Raw genomic sequence first — 15,165 nt, 5'->3', positions numbered from 1 at the left:
CATAAGGTGTCTTTATAAAATAGAGGTTGCTATTATTAAGTTGAACTTATTTTGCACCGTATGTAGCCAACCGTGCTAATCGGGAGGTGCGGAGGAAGGACAACAAACTAAATACAAAAATCAGTTCTAAAATAAATTAGTTTTAAATCTAGACTCATGATGTCACGTGTTCCGCCAGCGACACACTCGTTTTAGTATGGTGGCCACTCGTGGATCACACTTAAAAGTCCCGGTATAATGATTGTGTTTACTTTATTAAATTACATTTTGTTCCTTTATTCTCGTTCGTAAAAAAATATCGAGCAATACCCCAATTTACGTCTCCCCCTTAATGTCGTTTCGCAAATACATCGTTAATTTATTAACACCGTTGCTACCCGATTTGTGTCGCCTCAGCTCATGCTTACGTCGCTGACAGCATCGTCCGTCCTTTTTCGTTATCCATCGCTTCTCAGCCTTCACTTCTACCTACCGTGTACACCAAGTACTTTGCGCCTTGCATAAATATATGCACTTTGGAGTACAATATATTATTTACGTACGCATGGCACACGAGGGGGTGATGTTTACACACTGCACCAGGTACTCTTTTGAGGCTGAGGCGACCTCGGGAAGGCCCACCGGTTCAGATAATCGTCACCAGTGTTGGCCGTGAGCAGGAATCGAACTCGGGTCGCCGGGTTCGTAGAGCAGCACGCTAACTGCTACACTTCCGCCCGAACACACACGCACACTTGCACGCACTCAGAGTCAAATGCACGAACCCTCGCGCACACAAATTGGCACTGGTGGATAACGTGCACGCACCGAAAGCACCTTGCCATCGTGTATGTTCACACTGCCGTGAGACGGACACGCACGCACACGTGCCACACCGCGAGGACACAACCACGCCAGAGCAAGAACGTGAGGCACGCTACAGGCACAGTCACACCCCATCTAAGATACGTAAGCGGGGGCTGTCCGTGCAGGACGCGCGTCGCTACGGGCGGCGGGCACCGATGGTACAAGAATAATGACGGGAGCGTCTGAGCACAGGTATGCCACAGGAGATGGAGCTATGAAATTAGCTCGTGTTTTGCAGGTGCTGAAGGTGGATTGTTAACATCGTAGATTCGTGAAAGAGAGACGGTGATGGATTTTGGGAGGCTTTCGTCCAGCCATATAGATTGATCATCACTGCTGCACATTGATTCAGCCCATCACTCAAGTGGGATCTATCAATGAATACCATTTTGTTGTAGGTCATGGACATTAAATAATGGGGCACTACGGTGGCGAAATGTTAACTACCTCGCATGGTGTGCAGGACGTCGTAGGTTCGATCCCGACCCTGACGCCTGTTGTATATTTGGAGTTTGCATGTTCTCCCCATGGTTGCATGGATTTTTCTCCAGGTCCCTCCACATTCATAGCTATGCGGTTAAAGTATTTGGCTGCTATAAATTTACGCGCGACAAGCCACTTCGTTGAGCTATCAATTGTGGCCAGGTGACTTCGGAAAAAGAGCCATACAGTTGAGTGGACCTTACCTGGTAAAATAAAAAGTTTAGGTGAGTTTAATTACGTGGATAGACTCCGTCATGGGAATGTGGAATTGGCAGTGTTTGCACAGGGCCACTAAGGTATATTAATGCCGTGTGGCGGACTCGAGGGTTGGTGGATCGCACAAACGTTTGTGGACCGCACCGAATCTGCCTTGTGGGCGTCGAGGAGACCACCATACGCTGGTTTGCCAGGAGAAGGTGGCACAGCAAATGTGAGTTCCACCTGTTCTTTCCAGGTGCTTCGTTTCCTCACACATGTAAACACTCTTTGTTCGATTAACACCTTAATATATAGAGGACCGCAGAGTTTGGTGGGGGGGGGAGATTTTGGCTGCAGATCACCAGCTGGCTGCTGCCTTCACATTCGTCAGCAGTTCCTCGCGCTTCTGGCTCTGAGTCATTCTCTTTCATGAAGAACGAGAACATACTGTGTGGTGCATTCCAAGTAGAAGTCATTGTGAAATGATGATGACGATGATTATTCTAATTATATACCATTGGGCCTGATTCACATGTTGACATATGCCCCGTTGATCCCATTATTGTCGAAAACATTACAAAGTCTCCATCAACAGCACTGGGGCAAATTGCCAAGGTGATGTTTCGTAGGCATTGCCACGTGATGTTGATGTGGTCATTTGACTCTTTACACAAGCATCAAGGAGTTTGGCAAAGATCAGCACCCTTATGAAAAAAATTGTTGTTTTGATCTATGGCCTGCACTGCACTGCGAGTCGTTCGCGTGGCTGCTCACCTGGATTAAATAAAAAAAGATCTTTCCGCTGAAAATTGAACGTTTTACTTTTATCTAGAAAGATAATGGAGGTGTTTTGGGTGACGGAGCAGCAGCAGGGCAATGTTTTAAGTTGAAATCTTGGTGACGGTAAATTTAGCCGATCAAACGCGAAGGCCATTAAATACCTATGCACATGGAGGGCAATGAGCGCTGGAAATCGGCACAGGCAACACCTTCCCGATGACCAGCTCTGGCAACTTGTACAGCACTGGTATTAAGTGGCGGGGTTCAGTCCAGCCAATTAAGAGTTTTATGAAAATAAATGACAGTTGCGGAGGACAGTCCCCAAGGCCTAACTGCGTACGACAATATTATTCCAGCTATTTTACAATCAAAGTATTATTTTACGTGTTTTCAAATGCCTGGATGCGTATCCCCCTGCAACGCCTCAGGTTTTCTCCAGGCATTTCTTCCCTCGTGCAAACACGCTGAAGAATCCCTTGGCTGGCCAAAGGGCCCTCCCCATTAGATCGCAAAAGGCTGAGGCTGCACGACGCTGCACAACGCAACACAGCTAGCATTTGGTTTTGTTATCGATGTTGCCGTCCAAACATTCCCGCGTTTTATAGCAGGCACTGTGCTTAACATTATGAGACCTCCTTTACCAATGGCAAAATATAGTAATAGGTTTTTACCCTTTCAACTGGTACAAAACTGACACCTTTATACAAGGCATCATGTTTGCAATATCCACAACACAAGCGTCATCTGGTCCAACACCAATGGAGACTAGGCTCTAAGAAAAGCTGTCTCGGGTGTGGACCAATCAACTTCAAGGACAGCTCATATCATTATCATTATCAGAGTTGTTTCTTTCTGTTTGCATTTTGACTGCTTGTGTTGTGGTTATTGCAAACATGATGCCTTGTATAAAGGTGTCAGTTTTGTACCAGTTGTACCAGTTGAAAGGGTAAAAACCTATACTGTGCTTAACCTCGGGACGTTTTTAACCCTCATAGACCCAATGCGCTGGGATGTAGGTCATCAGAACGGAGGGGCCTCCCAGTTATGTGACTTGAATTAAAATCCCAGTCGAACTTCTTTCGGGACCGTACATAGCCAACCACGGTTATCAGAGGTATGGGGACGCTAATCGTCGTCGGCAACCCATGGGCGTTTGGAAAGATCAGCCATCAAGTCACACCAGTGGTTGTCCAATGTGAAGGCTCGTTCCTGCCACCGGGAGTGTGCAATGTCCACCGTGGCCAAATAGATTACTAATGGCGATTCCCTGGGTTAAATTCTTGGTCATGCACACAACATCAGTGGGATGGTATCAGAAACCTATTCTGGATCGACTCGGCCTCAATGGAGTAGCTGGTGCAGTGTGTAAGCATACGTAACTACCTGCCACCCTTCGTGGGCTCTCTACAGCACTCAGGCCTACGTCCTATAGTGGATGTAAAATAGTGGTTGTTTTGCTTTGTTTGTGTGGGTACGTGCGTGCATGTGTGGGGAGCGATAGTGTAGCAGTTAGCGCGCTGCGCTACGAGCCTGGCGACCAGAGTTCGATTCCTGCTCATGGCCAACACCAGTGACGATTACACTGTGTAACAATTTGTTTTTATTTTTTTGTTCCCGGGGAGTAAGTGTTATTTAATTATATGAACTGGTCTTGGGCCTCCCCGAGTTCGACTCAGCCTCAAATGAGTACCTGGTGCGATGCCTCAAAATATCGCCACTGGGGAGACAAAGCTGGTCGGGCGTGGTGCTGGCCACCCACCCACCCACCCCCTTTGTGTGCAGTGCCAGCCTTCATAGGTGTTCGCTCACAGCACTTGCCTCTACAGTCTGTTAAGGCCTGACGGGGGATCTTTGTCTTTTTGTGTTCACAGGGAAATAGGCCCAAGGAGCAAGGTGTGGTCTGAGAAGGAGTTTGTGGAGCAGGCTGCTTCGGAATTTTCTGAGGTACATGCCATTTCATCAGCATTGGCCCCCGGTCACCAATGCTCACAGTGCCATGTCTCTGAGCAAAACCTTAACCATGGGCGCCGTGCCGTGCACCTCCGTGTCTGCAACTGTTGATAGCATTCATGCAATCTATTCGCAACTGTTGATAGGAAATTAAAGAGTTTAGAGTTGCTTTGTTGAACCAGGCGAGCCCCCGAGAGATCAGGGCTAGAGTCTCGCTTGCAAGGGTGACCTGGGTCACCGACATGATGAGCTAACAAAAAGCACAGCAATGAAGCGAAAAAGAAACAGGGACTAAGCATTTGGTCACATGACAAATGGAAAATACATTACACAAACAGACATCAATGTTAAATAACGCATTTCCTGTCACGCAAGTCAGCCTCGGACAGTTCGTAGGACAAATATAAATTAAGTAACAGAAATATTAAATGGATATAGGGAGGTAGTAGGTAGCTGTGTGCATTTCGGAAGTGATTGTGAGAATGAAGGTATCTGACTCTGTTACCAGGCACGTTCTTTAATAGATTGTAGAAACTACGTTGAAGGAATAGTTAAGTCACTGTGAGTAAAAAAGACGTGGATTCTAGAAGCATAGATGGTGTGTGCATTCCTCTATCGGTCAGAGTTATACTTTTTTTTAATCTCGCAATAATCTTCTCAACTTTTTAATCCAATTGAATGTCGAGGATGCTTGATGGTTCATCTCGATTTCTTCGAGGCAACTTACAAATGCCGAAATATAATTTTGGAGAGGAGGGTGTAAATGGATCATGTGTGGACGCGAGAGCAGTGTGGAGCAGGGCAGGTCACCACGACCCTCGTCGGAGTGGCAGCCAAGAGTTTGTGACCCAGGGGAAGATGGCGGGACGCTTGTATGAAGCAGACCTTGAGGTCTTGTGTACGCCACACGAGCTGTGAGATCTAGCAGCAGGAAGGAAGCGATACTGAGCTGGGGTAGTTTCAGTGACATTGCTGGTTTTTTACTTTTTGATTTCAAAGTAGCTGTAGATTGCAAGGATTTATAATTAGATTGTTTTGGGTGTAATTTTTAATATTTACTGTAATCCTGGGCTTTCCTCAATGGCATTTCCTGAGTGTAATTCCTTAATGGAATTAAGGAAAGCCCATTTTCATGAACCACTAAAGAGATTCACCTAATTACACTTATCTCACCTGCCAATCACAACCAATCAACTCGAGTTATTAAACTGAATCACGTGCATGATTCTGCTGATGACGTCACGGCACCTACTGAAGGACCTGGGTCAGGAAGCTGTTGACGCGATGAGATCTACTGAGCTGCTGTTCACGCGTGATGATGCTGGATGAAATCTCCCAACCAAACATTGGATACATTTGTCAAAGTTTTGCTTGCGTTTTTCAACATTCCTTTGATTTTCTGAAAAAAAAGAATCAATTGCCACATTTGCCCATCACGTGACAACTTGATTTAATTGTCTCTGTCGGGTAGTGGAGCTTTACAGATTACAAAATAAATGACATCATATATACGCGATGCAACACAAAATAAACTAATTATGAATGATGATATTGGTCGCGAGAGCCTGCATATAAAATGTAGATTACTAGTTGCAGAAAATGAAAACGTATATGGTCCCATAATTTAACGCCAAAGTCATGTCAGTGTTCCTCCTTGCTCTCGTGACGTTTTCGCTACATCGGCTACATCGGCTACATCGGCAGTGATGAACCTCCTCTGACTTCCACAGTGCGATGTCACTTGGCAACACGTTGATGCAGGGCTCATCGAAGCAGAGTACATTGCCTACACCAAGCGTAGTATTTGTGCCTGTCCACAAATGCGACCTTATCACACACGCAGTAACATGTTCTTGTTGTAACGTACAATCGCTTGTCTTTTTTCTAAAGCACAGTCGCGCATCGTCTCATGTTCAAAGCAGTTCGCATATCCGACCTTTAGCCGGGCGGTGGTGGCGCTCGCCTGCAATCCAGCGCTGTGGAGGCGAGGGTTGGTGGACCACACACAGATGTCATGAAAGTCGCTTCCCGTGGGCGCTGAGCAGCCAGACCCCCTCCCCTGCCTTGTCAAGAAACTCACCTCGTTATTAGATGGAGTGTTTCTCCCTCACATTCGTCGGTTTTAAATGGCAGTTTCGGTTTCCTCCCGCATTGAATAATTCATTAGTCGGCCGTTAACACCTTAACACAAAGAGGGCCACAGAGCTCGGGCAGTTATTAGTGCCGGATCACCAGCTGTTGCTGCTGCTGCTGCCTTCCCGCTTGTCCGTGGCTCCTCATCGCACCTCAGCGTCATTCCCCCTCCGGCGAGAAGCGAGTCGGCGAATGAATGCTGTGCGTGCGGCAGCGCGTTTCACGAGCAGAAGTGTGTCGCTCGCGTATATCCGCTAAACGCCTCTGGCTAAACCCTGCGAGTCGGATACACGCCGCGCCGTCCCGCAATCGTGAACCTCGGCAAAAAATGCGACGACCGCTGCCACGGGGCCGCACGTGCGGCCGACGGCCCGCTGGTGACGGGCCACCGCCGGCTCTCACGGAGTGCCGCCCCCGTCTGCGCCGTCAGACGGAGACGATGCTGACTACGGCGGAGGAGCTGGTGGGGCCGTACGTGTGGGGCCGCTACGACCTGCTCGTGCTGCCGCCCTCCTTCCCGTACGGCGGCATGGAGAACCCGTGCCTTACCTTCGTCACGCCCACCGTGCTGGTGAGCCCCCGGAGCACGCGGCTTGCGCGCTCACGATCGTAGGAATAATAATAGCAAGAGAGTACATTTGGTATTGGTGTCATTCGTATTGCGGCAAGGATATCATTACGAGGGAAGGCGCTGTGTTTGACGTGCACAGTCTGCGGTAGATTTGCAGTCGCAGGCAGCGTTGCTCTGCGCGATCCCAGTTTGCGGTGGAATTTTTTCCAAATTTGCAAAAAATTCAGACCGTAACGCCCGGCACACGATGGCCTACTCTCTTCCAACGACGTCACGGAATCATTTTTGAACGTCCACGGTGGATTTTACGCATCTTCAGCAACGACCAGGGTGGCCTGCCGGGGTTCAAGCTGTGAACGTCTGCAATGAGCAGTGGGAATGCTACCCATGAGCCAGGTCATCGCCCTGCGTGTCACTGACCTTGCCTTACTCTTTCCTGCTGTTGGGAGGGAATTCCAAAGTCGCACTGGGTCAACATTTCCCAAGCTCTTACTGCTTTGCTCATTTCATTTGTACATTTAGAGTAGATTTTGCTGATTTCAGCAGAAAGGGCCCGATGAGCTGTTCGGCTGGGCGTCCTGCGACGGTCTGTATGTTCGTACGTTGAACTTCTTTCATACCGTACGTAGTCAACTTGGCTCATGGTAGGGGTGGAGCAAGGACAACAAACTGAACACTAACAGCAGGTGTACACATGTTATAAGCACAGATCTTCGTTACAAGCGTGGTTACATAGGTCGTGATGAAAACAGTAGGTATCAGTATGTGTTGCACATACTACCAGTTGGAAACTAAAAAAACATTAACAGGACTACAGTAATAGCCCGGTTTACGTCGGGGATGCTTTCCTGAAAGGTGCCACGACGAATATCGAAACGACGTAAATCAAAGCGATCACAAAAACACCGTACGTAAATCATGTTTTGTACTCTACAGTACATTTCTTTACAGGAGGCGTAAAATAGTTTGTGTACAAGGTATGTGGAGGCAAAGGCTGAGAAGCGATGGATAACGAGAAAGGACGGATGATGCTGTCAGCGACGTAAGCGTGGGCTGAGGCGACACAAATCGGGTGGTAATGGTGGTAATAAATTAACGATGCTTTTGCGAAACGACATTAAGGGGGAGACGAAAACTGGGGTATTACTCGATCTTCTTTTACGAACGAGAATAAAGGAACAAAATGTAATTTAATAAATCAAACACAATCATTATACGGGACTTTTAAGTGTTATCCACGGGTGGCCACCATACTAAAACGAGTGTGTCGCTGGCGGAACACGTGACATCATGAGTCTAGATTTAAAACTAATTTATTTTAGAACTGATTTTTGTATTTAGTTTGTTGTCCTTCCCCTGGACCTCCAATTAGCACGGTTGGCTATATACGGTGCGAAAGACGTTCAACATACATGCATACATTTCTTGTTATTACGATGGTGCTGAGGATTGATGATGATAATGATGCTGATTAATACATGCAAGGCTAATGTTTCATATATCTAATTTAAAATAGCTTCTGCACTGTGCATATAACGATGCAATATTTCGTAAGATAAGAAGTGATGATGTGTTCTTAGTGACATTATTCCATATGTCATTATCAGCCGATAATTCACATTTGTTTCAAATTAACGCTTCCAATAAATATTGTGTTCTTTTCGTTATTTCTTTTAGGCTGGAGATAAGTCGTTGGCTGGAGTAAGTCCCTACCTCGTTCAGTCACTCCTTTATGACAACATCCTGCATCTTACATACACTTGTTCCTTGTCTATTCGCAATAATAATGAAAGGGCCCTTGTTTGTAGTGGTGGCCCTATACAGCGTATCAGGACTTGGGCACCTCCTCATGTGCCGTGCCGACCTTCACAGCCACGATGGCGAGCTGCTAACTACCTCACCTGGTGTACAGGAGGTCGTCGGTTCGATCCCGACCCTGACGCCTATATATTTGGAGATTGCATGTTCTCTCTCGATGTAGTCGAATGTATTTTTCTCCGCGTCCTCCGGTTTTTCCCTCCACATTTAGAAACATGCGTTATAAGAGTATTTGGTTGCTATACATTTCCACATGATAAGCCACTTCATTGTGTTATCAATTGTGGCCATGTCACTTCTGAAAAAGAGCTGCTCTATTTAGCTCAGTGGGCCTTACCTGGTAAAAAAAAAAGATGCTTGCTAACAGCACTTGCCCGAACAGTCTGTCAAGGCTATATGGGCGATCTTTGTCTTTGTTTGTTTTGGTCAGGTGGTTGCCCATGAGATCTCTCACAGCTGGACTGGCAATCTGGTGACCAACAAAACTTGGGAGCATTTCTGGTACGTGTGTGTTTTTGCGCACGTGTCTTCCCGTGTGCCGTAGTAGGGGAGCGGTCATGTAATGGTCAGCGCACTGTGCTATTAACCCGGAGACCCGAGTACGATTTCCCGCTCACGACCAATGACCTGTGGCATAAAATTGAACCGGTTCTGGACCTCCCCTAGGTTATCCGGTGTGGTTTTACCACCCATCCCCTCGTGTGCCATGCCGGCCTTCGTAGGTGCTCACAGTCTGTTAAAGGCTACATGGGTGATCTTTGTGCAGTATTGGTAATCGGAGTGAGTAGTCGCATTATGCTTATTGTGCTGCATTACAATCACCACGACCTGGGTTTGTTTCCTGACCATACAAAACTTCCCAGGTCGACCCCACGCGGCACGAGCATCAGGCACGGTGTGTGAACGCATCACCCGAACGTGTATCATTTTGCGAATAGCGAGGCAATGCTGTGTGTAAAGCTAATTGGGGGGCTTTTGTGTCTGTCCGAGTTTGAGTGTCTGTGTGTTTTTAATTTGGGGAGTGATCCCCCCTTCAGCCTTGTAGACAGAAGGAGGGGTTGGGGGGTAATTTCTGTTAAGGAGGACCTATTAATGCTCTGACAGCATTTGAGACACGATGGTGAGACCCAGTGCCAAGGACAGCCAGTTCTACAGTTGACGCACCACACCAGGTACGACGTTCAGGCTGAGCTAATCTAGGGGTGGAGTCTGGGGACAGATTCAGATTACAAATGCCACAGTAGGTGGTTGGAAGCCAAAAATGTAGTTTTACAACCCACACCATTATCCCATTGTTCCAGGTTCAGTTATTGGTCATGTGCAGAGCCATTAGCAGTTGATTTATTGTAGCGTTGATATTTGCTTCACACCTGTATATATTAGAAGTCCACTTACCTGGATTTCTAAGGGTTACTCATTATTATCTGCAAATTCTCTTATCCACAACCCCATACGGTCATGTGTGTTGTGTCTTAAAAAATTACTCACACGGACACGTCGTAACAAGTCACCTGCTTACACTTCATTCACCTGTTTTTGCACTAGTTGTAGCACTCCTATAACTATCTATATGGTCACTTATGTTTATCTTCTTCCCTCTCCTATCTACCTTTCACCTCACTTATCCTGCACTCAGCAGCTCTGCTCTCAGCGACTCCGCACACAGCGTTTCCGCACACAGCGTCTTCGCACACAGCGTCTCCGCACACAGCGTCCTCGCACACAGCGTCCTCGCACACAGCGACTCCGCACACAGCGTCTCCGCACACAGCGTCCTCGCACACAGCGTCTTTGCACACAGCGTCTCCGCACACAACGTCTTCGCACACAGCATCCTCACACAGCGTCTCCGCACACAGCGACTCAACACACAGCGTCTCCGCACACAGCGTCTCTGCACACAGCGTCTCCGCACACAGCAACATCTCCACAGCCCTACGCTCCCTCAGACCCGCTCACACGCGCACCTGTTTGCCCTCAGTTGCCCTCGGTTAACTGTACGCACCGCGTATTTCACTCCTCTACACGTGTAATTGTGGAGGATTGGTTTTCACTGTCATTAACATTACGAGGTTTAATTTTTTTCCCCTTCCCCATCAGTTAATTCATGAGTGTGCATTGCAAGATGATGTAACTGCCACGTGTTCAAAAAGTGAATGTGTTAACTTTAATATATTAATGGAAATGAAGACATTTCATTTTATAAATAAATGTATCATCGCATGACTTGCAGGATCACTTGATCGCCTAAATCTGGCAGTGTGACTAAAGGCAAACCAAGGCTAGGATTTCTCTGCGTGATGTTTGCGATCTTTGGAGTGGAGGACTGAAACGTGAAATTGGTATTTTGTACCAACGTGTTTACCCGTTGGGTGTGGCTGTCGATGCACAGGGGTCATGATGTGTAACACAGTAAACCTTTTCGAGTGTTACGCAGAAGCTGCGGGGAATAATGTACGCGACTCTGGAAAACAAATTTGAAAGTCATTGGGCAATTACAGATGTGTAGCGGCGTGACAGGAAGCCTTCACCCGGGCTCGTAAAGCCCACTGAGCAGAAGCGACTGGGTCACGAATGATAGCTCAACGAAGTGGCTTATTGCATGGAAATTTATAGCAGCCAAATACTCTAAATGCATGTTTCTAAATGTGGTGGGAAAAACCGGAGGACCCGGAGAAAAATTCACCAGGCCACAGGGAGAGAGAGACATGCAAAGTCCAAATACACAGGCAATCAGGGTCGTGATCAAACCCACGACGTCCTGTATACCAGGCGAGGAAGTTAACATTTCGACACCGTGGTGAACATTATGTAGGGACTGTGTGTTGTCTTTCTGTAGTCTGGGACTGTTGTTGTTTTGCTGCCTTGCCCAAGCTTGCATCTATTGTAAAATAATCGACAGGAGTTGATATACTTTTGCAATTCGAACTTCGATGCTTCAGTTATTTTAATTTATTTATTTTTCGTGACTTTCTAACCGTTCCTATACTTTGCATTATTGGTTTTTATTTTGTTATTGTAACTTTCTCACCCACCGCATACTGGACAAATGTGAGTAAACAAAGCTTCATAACTCATCGGATTCCTTCTCCTGCAGTCTAAATAATAAAGATTCTGATGTTTTAGTTGCAAACGGTGGAAAATGCACCGTCACGTCACGCGAGAGCCCGTATCGTCGGTGTCACCCGAGCCATTGTTTACCAGCGAGTTCACTGGCACGTCTCGTGACCCTCTGAGCCGCAGGAACATGGAGAGCCACTTTGTGGCTCGAAACTTAAAGCCTTGGGAACAGAAGGACGGCGTATTCACGATCGGGATGTGGATTGAAATAGAATTTCCATTGAACTGGGGTTAATCCTGACGCATGGGGCATCTAAGGGACACGGTGCCATCGCGGGCACCGTGTCCCTTGTTTCACATCTGATGACAGTTGCTTGTGTTGCGATCGAAACGTCGTGATCGATTATTTTTTCTACCTACGTGACTTTACTAAAAGAACCAAAGAGTATAGAACTAAAACTGTTTTAATTTTTACCAGGTAAAGCCCACTGAGCTACACAGCTGTTTTTCAGAAAGCGACCTGGCCACAAATGATAGCTCAATTAAGTGGCTGATCACGGGGACATTTAGAGTAGTAAAATACTCTAAACACATTTGACTAAATGTGGAAGGAAAAATCCACGTGACCACAGGGAGAACATGCAAACTCCAAATATACAGGTGTCAGGGTTGGGATCGAACCCACAACCTTCTGTATACCAAGCGAGGTAGTTAACATCTCACGACCGTGGCGCGGGGTGTTCATACGATTCATTCGGCTGCATCGCTGTACAGTCTGCCTGAGGCCAAATCTTTCTGAGTGCATCCGATCTCGTCATACCTCAGGCTTTAATCATGGTTGACCATGATTGATTCATAACTAGTTTAGTTTAGGTTCGATTGCGTCAGTATAAATATATGTTTTAATGATAACCCTCCATCACCCGTCAAAGCCAATCAACTCAATTTGTCACGTCATGGGCAAATGTGCCAATTGATTTGGTTTTTCATCAAAGTGGAGGAACGTTGACAATCTTATCACAGGAGATCGCATCCAGCATCATCAGCTGTTAGCGCAAGCTCGGTTCTCACTGAGCTTTAATACCCACGCGATTCGATGTAAAATAAACGAATTATCAATTGTAATGTTGGCCGTGAAAGCCTACGTGTAATATTGACCATGATTATCACTTAAATGGGAGACTACCTGGGAATGGCAGGTGCTGTAGGCTTGCACGGTGAACAGAAATGTGAGCATTATTTCACTAAACTCTGTGCGGACTTTCGTCCGGTGCTGTGGTTTCCTTGCACATGGCCAAGCACTCGATTGTGAAACTGGACCAAATACCCCAATGCAGGACCCTCCTCAGAAAGAGTCTTCAGCCTCTGCCAGACTTTTCTGGATGCATCGAAGGGCAGGAATGTTTTTTGTTATTTTCAAACACGTATTGGGTTCAAGTTCAAGTTCATTTATTAGGTATAGCCCTGTGAGCCATTCGGCTCTTGAATCGGGTGCAACCGCAACAATAAAAAAAACATGAACAAAAAACATCTTAAAGTGAATATGTGACTAAGTGCAAACAGAAAATCCAAGAAAAGACAGCAAAATATTGCAGAAAAAACACCGTACACCAACGCTGTGTGCAAAAATCCCAGTGGGATGCAAGTCAAACAACAACAACAACCACAAGACAACTTAGATTAAGGCCATCAGTCTAACTCTGTACTACAAAAAACAAACATGGCTAAACCAATACACTTTCTAAATCACCAAAATAAAGCCATGAAAGCAATGAAAAAGCAATCATAGGAACTGTGACGGAATTTTCACAATGGCATAAACAACATGTACTACCAAAACCCTGCAGCCATAGCTGGCTGCATGAGTCACTCCACAACAGCAGGAGCATCAATCGGAGTATTATAATTTTTCAATGCACCTTTAAGATCAGCACACTAAATCAAAACACAGGTCATACTTTGTAGCGATCATCCATCGGTGGACCCGTGCCAGTGGGGGAAATCGCTCATTCTTATCCTGGGGGGACCAGTATCTCAGAATCAGAATATTTATTGATACTGGAAGAATCCGATGAGCTACAAAGCTGTTTTTCACAGATTTCCACGAGGGGTAGGTCAGAACTTTACAACAACAAACAATACAAAATACAATAGGAGTGCAAAGTATAGGAAAGGTAAAGAAATACATTTAACAAAAATTATAAATTTAACTAAACTATTTTTTATTTCATCAAACAAATCTTCATGGGGTGATCGTCCACAAAGTGGTACTCATTTTAGTGGACCCCAGTGGGATGATGAACTGAGCCGACCTCCTGAATTGAGCTCTCCCCCTTGTGATTTCGAGCCAATGACCCGAGCGCCGCTGCATGTTCATTTACTCGATGCTCCGAGGTCTACTTGAAGCTCGTGGTCCTGGCCATTGGGCAGTTGGGGATTGACTTGCTCTCATTGTACAGCACTCAGCGATCGGTTTACTATTTCACTTGTGGAATATTTTGAAGCTCCAATGTGCTGTTCGTTTTTGCTCCGGTATTTTGATACCACTTCACGCCGAAGCTGTGAACCTTGAGCTCTGTGTTATGAGAAGATTCGAGGCACATGCTTCTTTCCCTGGGGGGGGGGGGGGGGGGGGTGGTTAGCAGCGTGCAGAAACTGTAGGCCACATCTGAGAAGCTCTGAACGTGCACACGCCGCTCATTACGATTAAATTAAGGAATCACTTCATGTTAAATTGAAGCCGAGTTTGTTGAGCGTTGCGCAAAGATTTCGGAGTAAGCAGAGCCTCTGTTGAGTGTTGTTGTGGCTCATGGTTCTGTCTGGTTGCCTGGTGACAAGAAACGGATTAGCCGTGGCCTACCCTAATAGTCGTGGTCGTAGTTAAGTGAAATTTCCACCATTCACTTGGGGCAGGGGTGGCCGACCTGTAACAGACCAACCGCCAAAACAGTACCCGTGAGTTCTGCAACGAGCCAAGTGTGTATATAAGTGTGTGTATTCATATTGACAGTTTTCAGCACAGCACGGGAGACATTCATTATTATTTGCTACTTTGGTAACAGGCAGGCTCTACGTTGTGCTCCTCCTTCGAGAGAGCCGGGCGCGGTGGATTAAAGAGCTGCACGCGGCTCGGGAGACGTGCCCAGTCGGGCCACTTCTGACTTCGGGTCTCCACAAGAGATAAGCGCCCTGCGCGAAGCTCGTTTCGAGCAACAAAGATACCGCGACTGCTCCCGGCGAGCAACATTTCGCGTCTGCTGCTCGTAATTGCCAGCGGGGGCCGTAGCGCGTCCGCACTCACCGCTGCGTCGCCGTGATTGGGTGGG

The 15,165-nt window shown here is 46.7% G+C and overlaps 1 protein-coding gene across 1 annotated transcript in view; it reads left to right on the top strand.

Annotated features, from left to right (window-relative positions):
* Positions 1 to 15,165, top strand: part of LTA4H (leukotriene A4 hydrolase) — a 118,190-nt gene that overhangs the window by 65,203 nt on the left and 37,822 nt on the right. The window contains exons 8-11 of the mRNA XM_078860811.1: positions 4,179 to 4,251; positions 6,821 to 6,961; positions 8,639 to 8,662; positions 9,210 to 9,280. Of these exons, the coding sequence (XP_078716937.1) occupies positions 4,179 to 4,251; positions 6,821 to 6,961; positions 8,639 to 8,662; positions 9,210 to 9,280 (309 nt within the window). The remainder of the gene's footprint in view (positions 1 to 4,178; positions 4,252 to 6,820; positions 6,962 to 8,638; positions 8,663 to 9,209; positions 9,281 to 15,165) is intronic.

This window comes from Lampetra fluviatilis, chromosome 11 (genome assembly GCF_964198595.1).
Source record: "Lampetra fluviatilis chromosome 11, kcLamFluv1.1, whole genome shotgun sequence".
NCBI classification, from domain to species: Eukaryota; Metazoa; Chordata; class Hyperoartia; order Petromyzontiformes; family Petromyzontidae; genus Lampetra; species Lampetra fluviatilis.
This window is presented reverse-complemented; position numbering and strand designations above follow the sequence as displayed.